The sequence below is a fragment of the Phaenicophaeus curvirostris genome, chromosome 11 (genome assembly GCF_032191515.1).
Source record: "Phaenicophaeus curvirostris isolate KB17595 chromosome 11, BPBGC_Pcur_1.0, whole genome shotgun sequence".
Classification (NCBI taxonomy): domain Eukaryota; kingdom Metazoa; phylum Chordata; class Aves; order Cuculiformes; family Cuculidae; genus Phaenicophaeus; species Phaenicophaeus curvirostris.
This window is the reverse complement of record NC_091402.1, coordinates 2,473,506-2,487,688: the sequence shown is the minus strand read 5'-3', so window position 1 is coordinate 2,487,688 and position 14,183 is coordinate 2,473,506. Positions and strand designations below refer to the sequence as shown.

Genomic DNA, 14,183 nt, shown 5'->3' with positions numbered 1-14,183 from the left:
AGAAAAAGATAGTTCCCATGGTGTTCCTTCATCAGGCAGCTATTATTAGAAGTGCTGTAAATCTGCAGGCACAAGCAGGTCCCTGCTCTTCTGAGTATTGATTTTTGTGAATGTTCACTCTCTAAATGATAGCTCTCCATAAGGGAGTAGGAGACAAAGTATCATTGAGGCATCTTCCTATTTCCAGATGGTACCACAAGAAGGAAACCTGAAATTTTTATAGCAAAAGAGTAGGGTGGGAATGCTTTAGGTCAAAAAGAAAGAAAAAAAGAAAAAAAGGAAATGCGTGGAATTAGGGGTGAAATTGCTAAAGGATACATATACTATCTTAAAAATATCAGCTCAGAAATGGGATTTTATTTCAATATTTAATTCTATGCTAAAAGGTATTTTTACAGGAAAAGACTCTCTGTTAGAAACTTGTTCTGAAAATATTCTACCTGAATTGGAACATTTATTCAAGTTGTCAGTGCCACAGTGTTCAACAGAGGTATTTGTGCAAACTCAATGAAATCAATTTGGGGTTTAATTTCAAAATTTCCAGGATGGAACAAACTCCTGTATGGTTGTAGGTGCCACAACAAAAGCAAAACAAAGAAACAGCCTCACCAGAGGGCTGTGAGGAAGTGGCTTAGTTGAGACTATTTTCATAGAATCATAGAACCATGCAATGGTTTGAGTTGGAAGGGACCTCAAAGCCCATCCAGTTCCACCCCTGCCATGGGCAGGGTCCCCTCCCACTGGATCAGGGGCTCCAAGCCCCATCCAACCTGGCCTTGAACCCCTCCAGGGATGGGGCAGCCACCACTGCTCTGGGCAGCCTGGGCCAGGGCCTCCCCACCCTCTCAGGAAAACATTTCTTCACAATCTCTCTTCTTTCAGGTTAAAATTTATCCCCTCTCATACTATCCCTGATCAAGAGCCCTTCCTCAGCTTTTTCCTCATTAACTTCCTTATGGCAATGAAGTAAAATGGAAAACAAGATGCCAGAGTCAAAAATCTGTTAATAGGCAATTTCGTTCCCATTTATTAGCACAGGCGATATTCCCATGGACACTGCAGTGCACTGTATTTATTAAGGAAGTATCAGACTTCCTCAAGGGATTTCTTGTTTCCCCTTATTTAAAAAAAAATCATAAAATATTGAATTTTTATGACTGTTGATATTGAGGACAGAATCACAGAATGGTTTGGATTGGAAGGGACCTTTAAGATCACCTAGTTCCACCCCTCTTGCCATGGTCTCTCTGGAACGTGTGGGGTTTTGTGAAGACTTCAACGTGAGCTATAAATCCCAGTCTTTATATGTCTTTGGAGTTGTGCTCTGAGTGGTTCTGCACAGCTCTTTGAGGAGACCAGAGGAGGTAGGTGGAAGTGGGGTCCCACTCCAGAGTGAATCCACCAGGATCAGCCAGGATACCTTTCTGACTCCTCCTCCAGTTTATTCTCATAGAATCATAGAATCGTTTGGTTGGAAAAGACCTTTGTGCTCATTGATTATAACCATACCTTTCCACTATTAATCCAGATCCCTGAGAACCTCGTCTGCCCATCTTTTACCTCCAAGCATGGCGACTCAACCACCTCTCTAGGCAGGCATTCCATTGCCTGAGAACCCTTTTAGTGAAGATATTTTTCCTAATATCCAGTTTAAACCTCTCCTGGCACAGCTTGGGGGTGTTTCCTCTCATCCTAGCACTTCTCACTTGGAAGAAGAGCCCAGCACCCTCCTCACCACAACCTCCTCTCAGGAGCTGCAGAGAGCAATGAGGTCTCCCCTCAGTCTCCTCTTCTCCAGGCTGAACAGCCCCAGGTCCCTCAGCTGCTCCCAGAACTCCTGGGCTCCAGCCCCTTCCCCAGCTCTGTTCCCTTCTCTGGACACACTCCAGCCCCTCAATGTCTTTCTTGTAGTGAGGGGCACAAAACTGAACCCAGGATTTGAGGCGCGGCCTCACCACTGCTGAGTGCAGGGGAAGAACGACAATGTTCAGCAATATCCTCACTATTTTAAGTTCAACACACTGACAAAACCACTGATCAACAGAGGAAGGTATAAAAAGAAGTCTCAGTCTCTCCACTGAGGGGAGAAATGTTCTACATCAGATTTCTGTTTCATGAAGCAGCAAATGGGGCAGCATCCAAAAACTATTTTTAATTGAAATTTGCATCTGGGTCTGGTTTTCCTTTGGTTGGATCATCTCTGATCTAGCAAGTTGTTTTCAAGATCTAAAATAAAAAAACACTGGGACATGGTTTTTAACCTGACGAACTCAACATTGTAAAGACTAAGCAGCTCATCTGCTTCTTAGAGGGGAGGAAAATGCAATGCAGAGAGTATAAAACCAGCACAACCGGAACCAGAATCGAATGTCAAGCTTAATCGTAAAATATATTATACACACTAAGTTATTTTATAAGTTTGTCTTTTTGGTGGCGGAAAGCCTAGAAGCTTTTGAATACTCAGAGTTAGGAGATCACAAGGTAAACAAAGCAAGTGTCTGGAGGAATTGATCCAGGTAGGAAGTCCCTGAGCACTTGTGCAGTATTGATGAGGTGGCACAGGCTTGTCACGTCTGCATCAAACTAGCCCTGTTTTCCATCAATGATTCACTTTTTTAAGCTTCATTGCTCTTGTTTGGCTCATAGAAATGTCAACATGTAGGGCAGGGGTTGGCTTAGGTCATTTTTGAGTTTGTTTCCTCTGAGCTTCTTCTGATGATCTAGAGCAGACTAACCAGAAAAAGAATTGCTCCATATCCTGCCTGTCTCAAAATATGGGTAGGTTGAAAGGCACAACCAGGTTCCCAAAGTTACACAATTTGGGAAATGACCTGATACAATCCTCCTTTATTTTCTTTCTTGTTTACTCTTCAGCCTACACTTTTGACGTGCATCTGACAGCAAACGTAGACCTGTGTCTTACTCTCCCTCTGAAAATTTAGTGGTAAAATATCAAGACTTTGGCTTTAGAAACAGGCCAGGCTTTGATATCAACTCAGTACTGAGAACTCTCTCAAATTTACTTTAAACTGTAGGTGGTGGTGACTGTAGCATCACAAAATCCTCATAAGGAGGAACAGCACATCTGGTTCAGGAAGACAAAAATATCATAGAATGGTTTGGGTTGGAAAGGACCTTAAAGCCCATCCAGTTCCACCCCTGCCATGGGCAGGGACACCTCCCACTGGATCAGGGGCTCCAAGCCCCATCCAACCTGGCCTTGAACCCCTCCAGGGATGGGGCAGCCACCCCTGCTCTGGGCAACTTGGGCCAGGGCCTCCCCACCCTCATTGTGAAGAAATTCTTCCTAATGTCTAACCTAAATCTTCCCCCTTCCGATTTAAAGCCATTCCTCCTCAACCTGTTGCTCCAGGCCCTTGTAAAATGACCCTCCCCAGGTTTCCTGGAGCCCCTTTCAGTACTGGAAGCTGCTCTAAGATCTCCCTGGAGCATTCTCTCCTCCAGGCTGAACAAACCCAACTCTCTCAGCCTGTCCTCATTGCAGAGATGCTCCAGCCCTCAGATCATTTCTATGCCCTCCTGTGGACTCACAGGACTCCAGATGGGGTCTCACAAGAAAAGAAAGCTGGCAAAGCAGGAGAAATGATACAAAACATAGGACAGGGCAAGGACAGAGCTGGCAGCGATGCATCATCACACTGTATGAGAGACAAAGGCCACTTTAGCTGATGGCCAGAATAAGCGAAACACTTCTTTCCTAGCAAAAATAGTCAGTAGGCTGATGGTGTCTTTAAGCACGTTCCTCTTCTGTATAGCTAGAAGTATGTGGAAACAGCTATTCTGCTGTCTTCACCTTCATTAAATGGCTAGAAAACTCACTGGCTGCAAGAGTGGACTGGGATGTTTTAAACAGTGAGATCAGAAGGGAGATTTCAAAGAAGATTTAAATGAAATGCACACTTCGGCATGAGCTTCTCTACCTCTCTCCTGAACAATCTCCTGCTAGAAACATTGGGTGAAAACCACCCTTCTTGCAGCCAGTTCCCACTGAATCAATCCTTACAGTGTAATTGGATTAAAATCTATAATGTCTTAAAAATATTCGGGGAAAAATTAAAAATTGAATTTAAAAATCCTATAATGAACAGATCCGTTGATCTTTGTGGAGGACTGGTAAATCCAGATGGATCAACTTCAGAGGGTTCTGTGGAGGCTTTTCCAGCCAGTGACATGCAAGGGGTGTACATAAAGCCACTTGTGATGAGTTACCTGGTAGAATTAAAAATGACGGCTGCCTGAGACCTCCAGGAGTGGTGGAGCTACATGTGTACAACAATTGTAAGCTGTCCTTTCAGCTCCCAAATGACACGTTCTTCTCATTGTGCCAAATAAGCAAAGGCTAAACACACACCACAGCTGAACTCCAAGCACTAAAGACTTCAGAAAAGGAGCTGGCAGCCTTTCAGAGGTTGCTCTGGTCATTTACAAGGCATTTCTAACCGTGGCAGCATTTCCAGGTATAACCTCTACATTACCACTAGCGATGGTCAAGCTCAGTGCACATGCGCTGAGGCTGATGGGGAGAAGGAGCCTGTCCCTCTCCTGACCCATCAGTGGGGTGTGGGCACCGACCTCTGCACGGCTCTGCCACCTCCATCCAAACCTGGGCTGCCCTCAGCCCAAACAAGTGCTTCAGGGTCAGGTGAACACACAGGCTTTTCTTCATGCTTCAGACATAAACATTTCTCTGGTCTTTCTCTTCCTTTCTGGACTTCAACAAGGTACACGAAGTGTTGCAGCAAGGTACAGAAGTGTTGAATGGCAGATACTTTGGCATCTGTGGCTTCCAATATCTCCGCAGATCTTCTCTGTTGATGCAAACCATCTTCTCAAGCACTGCAGTCCTGTCTTCAGACCCTTCAGTGAGCAGCGTGTGAGAATCCCAGGCTGGCTCTAACTTTGTCTCTGAGCTCTGCACCATCAACCACACCACAGAGTGTCAGATGTCATAAGGGGAAGAGCTAAGATTATCACCGGGAAGGGCAAACAACAATATTATCAGCACAGGTGCCTCTCCTGCCACTGAGCATAATTCATAGAATCACAGAATGGTTTGAGCCGAGAGGGACCTCAAAGCTCATCCAATTCCAACCCCCCTGCCATGGGCAGGGTCACCTCCCACTGGACCAGGTTGCTCCAAGCCCCATCCAACCTGGCCTTGGACACCTCCAGGGGTAGGGAATTCTCTTCAACATCTGCATGCCTTGGGCACTGATCCTGCAAACACTCCCACACGTATCTTTGCTCCTGTACATAAATGTCTGTGAGACCGCACTTTGCAAGCCTGCGTACCAGCAGCAAAGAGTGCTCTGCAGTCTGGTTTTAATTTGGCTAACTTCATTTTGTTACTTCAAAATCTGAACAATTTGTGAAGAGCTTCATTCACACCGGTTAGAAATGAGAACTTAGTTTTAAAAGAAGCACAAGACCTTGATGTTGTGTCGGCAACAGGACCTAAGCCTGCAAGACAAAGTGGATTCCCTTGCGGGAAGGCAGTATGTGCTCAGCAGTTTGGTACCACTAAGCATGGTTTTAAATAGGTTGGCCCGCAATCACCCTCATAAACTGACTAAACTGGGAAATAAAAAGACAAATTTCTGTCTATCTCACTGGAAAACATGGATTGTACTTTCTGCTATTTAAAGCCAAAGGGTCAGAGAGGGAGTTATCAGCAGTGCCGTGAGCTGAACTATGACCGTGAAAGTATAAAGATGGAAAACACAATGTACCTCACCAATTATGTGCCACAGCTAACGCTGCCTCACATCTCCCTACAGAGGTCCTAACTCACAGCTGGGAGAAATGAAGAACAGAATCATAGAGTCATATCATAAAGTCATGGAGTAGTTTGGGTTGGAAGGGACCTTAAAGATCATCTAGTTCCAACTCCCCTGCCATGGGCAGGGAGAGAACAGAACAGAACAGAACTCTGTCTACTTCGGTGTGCGCCTCCTCCTTCTGTGGTAGGCGATGTATGGCTTGCATGTTCTTCATTTCTATCTTTCTTTAACCTAGCAGGCATGACCGTAGCTTAAGAAAATAATTGCTTTTTCTTATAGAATCATAGAATCACTAAGGTTGGAAAAGACCTCTAAGATCATCCAGTCCAGCTGAACCATAACAGTTCAAGTGTTGAGGGTTTTGGAGCCTTAAAATATTGTAGGGACTTGCAATGAAAATAAATAACCTAGCAGACTGGTCATTGCAAAGAGTAGTAAAAATAAGTTGAGTTGCTGTAAGAGGCATTTTAGGCTTGCGGGGGGGAGAGTGTTAGAAACTGCCCGCTTTCACAAGCTAAGATCTGTTTCATCAACACATTAAATTCCTGGAAAGGAAACACTGCAGGTATAGTGACTATTTTGAAAATACCCTCTTTAAGCTTATAAAAGAACAGCTCAAGGCATGTGCATTATGAAAATCACAGCCTGTGTTTTGCAGTTCACGGAGTTTCCCCTTTTCCAATAGGTCTGATCCCTCCACATCACTGCCCGACTTCAGAGACCCCCACGTGCTGACCCTGCGAGCAGAGAGAGTTCCTCTGCCTTCCTAATGAAATGTAATCTTTCAGTTGCTCTGAAACATGTACTCACAAGACACATCCAAAGGCAGGTATGAAAACCTTCTGGTGGGAATTCCAACTGCAGTTGACCTTAGGGCAATGTTTTATCTTATTGTGACAGTCCCTGCTGAGAAAGATTGAATTTTTGGCATAGAGCAGCAGGCTGGGTTTGGGATGTTCAGGCTGTATTTCAGCCCTGGTCTCTGTTTGCCATTCTCATGCAAGACACTGATATTAAAAACTGGTTGTAAGTGTTGGAAGCTTAACATAGAAATGCAAATTCTGTCCCTGCTTGAGTTGATAGCAAGGCTCCTGTTAATTAGAATGATATTTCTTTTCTCTATATCTCAAGGGTTTCATAACACCACTGGTTCAGAAAACAGAGTATTTATCCATCAAAACATGGGCCACACTGAATAGAATCATAGAATCGTTTGGCTAGAAAAGACCTTTGAGATAATATATTCAGTGCAGCTGTACCTGTCCACTACTAAACCACATCTGCAAGAACCTCATCTTCCCATCTTTTAAATCCCTCCAGGGATGGGGACTCCACCATTGCCCTGGACAGCTGGTCCAGAGCCCAAGAACCCTTTCAACAAAGAAATTTTTCCTGATATCCGATCTAAACCTCCCCTGGTGCACCTTGAGGTCCTCCTTGGAGGTGTTGAAGGCCAGGCTGGATGGGGCTTTGAGCAACCTGATCCAGTGGGAGGTTGGAATTGGATGAGCTTTGAGGTCCCTTCTGACCCAAACCATTCTGTGACTCTGTGATTCCATAAAGAGGAGCTATCAATGGTGTAGTTACTCCTCGGCTTGTGAGCATCACGAAGAGCATAGTTACTGTTGACTCCCCATTCCCAAAGTTGCACACTGCAAAATGGGCTAGTCAGGTGCCTGGTGAAAAGCCTTTGGCACTACTCTTTTTGTGATCCACCAGAGCTCAAATCTGATTGTCAGATTCTATCAAAGACACCCCTGGCTGCTCATTTGTTTAGGCTTGAACCATATTTCACTTGAAGAGACGTGTGCAGGGGGTTTTTGGCCTATCCTGCTTTAAAATCTTGGGTTTGATTGTGTGCATCTTCAGGCACAGAGCTGCTGACCACCGTAACAAATACCTTTGGTTTTAGAAGTGTCCGTAATTGCAGTGTTGCATCATCTCCATGGGTATTTTAAAATTCTCTTCGTGGCTTTACATTATTAATAAGGTGGCCACAAAATCGCCTAGAAAAAGAAGTCCTTGTGTTGATCTTGGTTGCAACTTTTATGTTTCCTGTCAAATTGATGTCACTTTTACTGTTATTTCTCTTCACAGAATCACAGAATGTCCTGAGTGGGAAAGGACCCACGATGATCATCAAGTCCAGCTCCTGTCCAGGTATGGGACATCCCAACATTCACACCGTGGGGCTGAGGGTGCTGGCCAAAGGCTTCTGGAATATTGTCAAGCTTGGGGCTGTGGCCACTTCCCTGGGAGCTGTTCCAGTGCTCCATCACCCTCTGGGGGAAGACTAACTTCCAACCTAACCCTCCCCTGGCACATTGGCACTATCATCACCAGCTGTCATGATATCTGCTGTATGTCAGTAGGGAAGAATCTCCCTTTTGGAGGACAAACTAGATAAAATGACACAAGAAACAGAGAGCATATGCTGTGTCCTGGCTGGAAGCATGCTAGAATGAGCTGGAAACTCAAGCCATCATCACAATAACGCCGTATGAAGCATGGCTAAATTTAAATGGTTGCTAACTATAGCTCTGCAACTAAATTAGCACTGGAAGACTGATTAGACATGAATTTGTTAAAATACAGACACACTCATGCTACAGATTAGAATAGGAACATTTTGTTTGATGCTTCCCTTCTACCGACTTCAAAGTGAGTCACCAAGGCTTGAACCCCTGTTGACATTTTAAAAACAGGAAAAAGAAGCACCAAGGAAACAAAGTGCCAGGGTCATAGAATCATGGAATGGTTTGGGTTGGAAGGGACCTCAAAGCGCATCCAGTTCCACCTCCTGCCATGGGCAGGGACACCTCCCACTGGATCAGGGGCTCCAAGCCCCATACAACCTGGCCTTGAACCCCTCCAGGGATGGGGCAGCCACCCCTGCTCTGGGCAGCCTGGGTCAGGGCTTCTCATCCTCACCCTCACAGAAAACATTTCTTCCTAAGATCTCATCTCAATCTCCCCTTCCTTACGTCAGTGGTCACTGGTCCCTCCACCACACAACAGCAGAGCCATGAGGAGAGGGTTTGCCTCCTGAATCACCCTGCAGTGGCAACAAGAGAATGTAGTTTGGGTACAACTGCATAACTTTCATAAAAGACATTAGCCACTAAAGGTGAAAGTGATGAAACCTGGTTTTGAAGAGATTAACTTGATGTGCCGACAAAACTGTGGATTGGGTAATAGTTCACAAGAATGTGTGGTATCCAAGGGAACGTAATTGTATGGACTCACACACGAGAATCGTATTAGCATGAGAGTTACTTAAGCCCATCCTCCCAAATTGATCTTAGGCTTTGCTCGTCGCGCACGTTCAGTGCTGCGGTGGCAAGGGGAGCCTCATTACCATCATTCTGAAGTCATAGCCTAATCATAGAGCAAGTACATCAGCACCACTCCAGAGCAAAGCCCCCTCACAGAGAATGCAGAATGAGGTCATGAACGGCCCACTGACTTTATTGCCAGGGGTAAGACAAAGGTGCCCTGCGTCCTCCCGAGGTAATGACTTTAAGGATGCAATCGGCAGAGAGATGTAATCGCCCGCTGAATGCTATAAAAAGTACGAATGCATTAGTTGCAGTTTGAGTAGAGACTTGTAGTACAGACCGGGTCAAAGGACTGAGATTCTAGATATGATGGTGCCAATTAAAAAAGCCACAGGGGTATTATGTCTTTGCCCTAATGTTAACCTGGATTGTTCTTGTGCACAGGAACCTTAAAATACATCCTATTTGTTACATCATCCTTTATGTCACAGACTCATGGAATTACAGAATGGTTTTGGTTGGAAAGGACCTCACAGCCCATCCAGTTCCACCCCATGCCATAGGCAGGGACCCCTCCCACTAGATCAAGGACTCAAAGCCCCATCCAACACCTTGAACCCCTCCAGGGATGGGGCAGCCACCACTGCTCTGGGCAACCTGGGCCAGGGCCTCCCTAACCTCACAGCAAAACATTTCTCCCTAAGATCTGATCTCAGTCTCCTCTCTTGCAGCTCAGAACCATTCCAGTACTGGAAGTCACTCTCATGTCTCCCTGAGCAGAGCAGAGGGGCAGAATCCCCTCCCTCACCTGCTGGTCACACACACACATCTTTCTTTTTGATGTCACACATCTCTCTCTTTCCTGCTTCGGGTAGGACACATGGTCCTGATCTCCTCCTGCTTGAGGGCACCAGATTTGATGGATGGGTTTAGGGCATATAGACTTTACATAAAAATGTATAACCTGTTTAAAATTGAAGGTTTTGGTTATTCTTTTAACGAATTTTATCATTTGGATGACATTCAACACTTGACTGCGCTCTGAAACCAGCGATGAATTTGCCCAATCCATCTTAGCCCCATAATGGATAGATAGAACGTATTAAGAGTTGTCACCTCAAAGACAGATCAAAGTCTACTTCCTTTAATATTGACTTTCTTTAAAAGGACCTAAATATATCCCGCTAGCTAAATAATTCAATTTTGGGAGGAGGGGAGGAACTGAGTGCATGTTTATCCAACAGACCACAATAACTCTGCAGTTTCATAAGTTGTTGGAGAAGAAGAAATCCTTCTCACATTTTCTGTTTGAGGAAATGTTACTCTTAATGTAAATGAGCCCAAAGCCGTCAGCCGTCCAAACGGCCTCCTCCCTGACCTAAATAGTGAATGCTTGCATGGATCACTGACAGGAACAGCTCAGCTCAAGGAATAGAAACAATGAGCTAATCTGAAGAAATGGTCCTTTCTCAGACATTTCACGGTGTTGTGCAGGGTCGGTTTTGTAGTCCCTACTTGACTCACTCTGAGTCTTATCAAAGGTGTCAAAAGACCAGTAACTCACATGGGGCTTTCAAATGCAGTCGTCTTGTTCTCTTGCTGTTCTTTCCTTAAATATCTAAGTTTTGGAGAATACCCATGTCAGCGTGCACACGAGTGATAAAATACACTTGCCGTTAACTTCTTGGGACCTTCAGAGCGGTGGCAGCGCTGCAGCTCTGCCTTGCAGGAGAATGCAATGAATGAGGTACTAGGGCTGGTCCTGCCACTGTTCCATGTATAATGAAATGGTGCCTGGAGCCCGCGCAGTCCAAAGGGCTTCCCAGCCAGCCAGAAGCCAGGCACAGCTGCTGTGCTACTGCCTGGAGCTCTTCTAGCTTTTGCTCTCAGTCCATTCTCATAAAATAGCCATGGTTTCTATCACTGTTTGACTGATTTTCTGGTTTTTTGCATCTAGATCTAGGAGGCAGAGAGACCTCAAGGCTGGAAACCACACATCCCCAACTTCAGCTTCTGGTTGCAGAATGCCGTACTCTGAGTAATTAGCTTTCAATGATAGCTCTAAAAATGGCTCTACCTGTATTTGCAAAAGATTTCTTGCTTTTGTATTTTGGGTAGTGTAGAATCAACAAACATTGAATAAGCTTCACCATTACTCTGTGGTTTGCAGTGCAGGGGTATGAGAGACTTAATCCCAGCTCTGTTTCCTGAGCTATTTCTGTTCGTCATTATTAACGCTTGTTTTAGTCAAGAATTTTGATTTCTTTTGTACTGTTGCAATAACCGAAAGAAATGGAAACTGGAAATGGGATCTTCTGCCTGTTGACCGGGACAGTCCATTTGGAAATGTCCTGATGTCTCAAACCAGAACACACCCATTCTTTCTGGCTGGGAGGGAGGGCACTAGACAGAGTTGCTATGGAATAACTATTTCATATGGAGGACAACTTTTATAATGAGACACAACAGAGAGAAACACCAGGCCAGTATCACTGTGGAAGTGTCTGCACCCCAGATATGCATTTCTAACCCCTCTCTTACCACTACCTTTAACCAGGATCACACACATTTTCATGTCCTTAAGCACAGAAATGGGGCTGCTGTCCCATGCACACAAATGGAAATTTGTGGGAGCAGGGCAGTGAAGCGCTGCGGTGGAAGCTAAGGGCTGCGGAAGCGCTTTCCTGAACCACAGCAAGGAACCAGAGCAGGTACCCAGCTAGGAGGAAGCCCCGACATCCAAACCTATCAGTAAAACAGCTACAGCATCCAGGTGAAGCCTCTCAAGGTGATGGACCTGCCTGGCTGGCACAAGCCGTGTGAGCTGGTCTTTCCAAACGCCAGCAGCTGCCCCCCCGTGACAATGCCCGCGTGTCCCCCTTTGGTGTCGCGTGGGTGGGAGCCGGTCGCTAGTGAGCAGAGAGGCGACATACCTACTTTGAGCTCCTTCCCGAAGACGGTCCTCTCTCCTAGGGCAGAGCAGTTCCAGCGCCCGTTTCGAAACTGGAACTGGCACTCGTTGATGCCCATCTGGGACCCTTCCCCGATGACGATAATAGCGTCGGGCCTGCTCTGACAGATGGCCCGCTGCCGGGGAGCAAGCCCCGGGATCTTGTTACAGATGATGCTGGCTCCCAGGGCCACCACAGAGGAAAAACCCCTGCAAGGACAAAACACCAGGGGTGGCTGAGGGGATGCTCATAGAATCATGGAGTCGTTAAGGTTGGAAAAGACCTCTAAGCTCATCCAGTCCAACTGTCAACCCAACCCCACTGTGGCTAATAAACCATGTCCTGAAGGGCCACATCTAGATATTTTTAACCCCTCCAGGGCTGGAGACTCCAGCACTGCCCTGGGCAGCCTCTGCCAGGGCTTCACCACTCTGTCAGTGAAGACATTTTTCCTAATATCCAACCTAAACCTCCCCTAGTGCAACTTGAGGACATTTCCCCTCGACTCATCACTTGAGCTTGGGAGAGGAGCCCACACCCACCTCACCACAACCTCCTTTCTGGGAACTACAACTACAGAGACTGATGAGGTCTCCCCTCAGCCTCCTCTTCTCCAGGCTGAGCAGCCCCAGGTCCCTCTGCTGCTCCTCATAACCCTCGTGCTGCAGCCCCTTCCCCAGCCTTGTTGCCCTCCTCATCCTGCAGGAGGATGCCGTGATGCCGCTGCTTTCCCACGCCGCAGGATGCAGCTTTGGCAGGTGCCCCTGGAAAGCTCGCACCTTCCCCCACCTTCCCTCTCCCTGTCTCCACAGCCAAAACCGAGCTCAGGAGCGCATGGGCTCCTGCCAAAAGCGGGACCCAACTTCCTCGTTGGGACAAGAAAGCGCAGGCAGCAGCGGAGCCCGGGCCACGTGTGGGCACCGCTGGGAGGGTTTTCCCTCTGTTGTTGGACAGGAGGGAACGGGGCAACCCACGCTCCCAGCCCCAGGCTGCACAGGGGTGTGCAGTGACGCTGGAGACAGGGATGCTGCGGGCTCGGGGGATGCTGCGGGATCAATAATGCTGTGGGACCGGGGGATGCTGCGGGATCGGGGGGGATGCTGCAGGATCGGGAGATGCTGCAGGACCGGGAGATGTGGGACCAAGGGTGATGCGGGATCAGGGGGGTGATGCGGGATCGGGGAGGTGATGTTGGACTGAAGATGCTGCAGGACCGAGGGATGCTGTGGGATCGACGATGCTATGGGACTCGGGATGCCGCGGGAGCGGGGATGCTGTAGACCTCGGGATGCTGCGGGAGCGGGGATGCTGCGGGAGAGGGGACTCTGCGGGAGCGGGGAGCCGGCAGCTCCCTTCTCCCCCGCCGGTGCGGGGCTGCAGCCGCCGAGGGGGTTCGGTGCGGGGCGGAGAGGGACCGCATCCCCCTCCCCACCGCTCCGCGCAGCGTCCCGGGGCCGGGGACCCCCGGCGGTGCGGGGGCTGCTGAGAAACAACCGCGATCCCCGCCGTCCCCGTCTCTTTTCGCGAGTTCCCGAGCTGCCCGGTAGCAGGTCTGGGCAGGTTGGGCGGGGAGCGCGGCTGTCGGAAAAGAGAGAGAGAAAAGCGAAACAAAAGGACTCCTTTACCCGATCTTGATGTACACGATGCCCAGGCTCAGGAAGATGTGGAAGATCCAGCGCCTTGTTTTCCTATTCATATTCCCGGCTTGCCGGTGTCTCAGCCCAACATGCGAAACGCAGCGCTGCCCCCGGGGCCGGGCGGAGCGGGGCTGAGAGGGGCTGAGAGGGGCTGAGCGGGGGCTGAGAGGGGCTGAGAGGGGCTGAGCGGGGCTGAACGGGGCTGAGCGGGGGCTGAGAGGGGCTGAGAGGGGCTGAGAGGGGCTGAGAGGGGCTGAGCGGGGCTGAGAGGGGCTGAGCGGGGGCTGAGCGGGGCTGAGAAGGGTCTAAGCGGGGCTGAGAGGGGCTGAGCGGGGCTGAGCGGGGCTGAGATGGGGCTAAGCGGGGCTGAGAGGGGCTGAGCGGGGGGCTGAAAAGGGTCTAAGCGGTGCTTAGAGGGGCTGAGCGGGGCTGAGAGGAGCTGAGATGGGGCTAAGCGGGGCTGAGAAGGGGTTGAGAAGGGCTAAGAGGGGCTGAGAAGGGGCTAAGCGGGTCCGT

At 48.1% G+C, this 14,183-nt stretch overlaps 1 protein-coding gene across 1 annotated transcript in view; it reads right to left on the bottom strand.

Annotated features, from left to right (window-relative positions):
• The window catches only part of WNT7A (Wnt family member 7A), a 43,703-nt gene extending 29,910 nt beyond the window's left edge, over window positions 1-13,793 (bottom strand). Inside the window, exons 1-2 of the mRNA XM_069865693.1 lie at window positions 13,656-13,793; window positions 12,013-12,239 (exon numbers count right to left, since the gene is read on the bottom strand). Coding sequence (XP_069721794.1) covers window positions 12,013-12,239; window positions 13,656-13,726 — 298 coding nt within the window. The 5' untranslated portion in view covers window positions 13,727-13,793. The remainder of the gene's footprint in view (window positions 1-12,012; window positions 12,240-13,655) is intronic.
• Window positions 13,794-14,183: the final 390 nt, after the last annotated feature.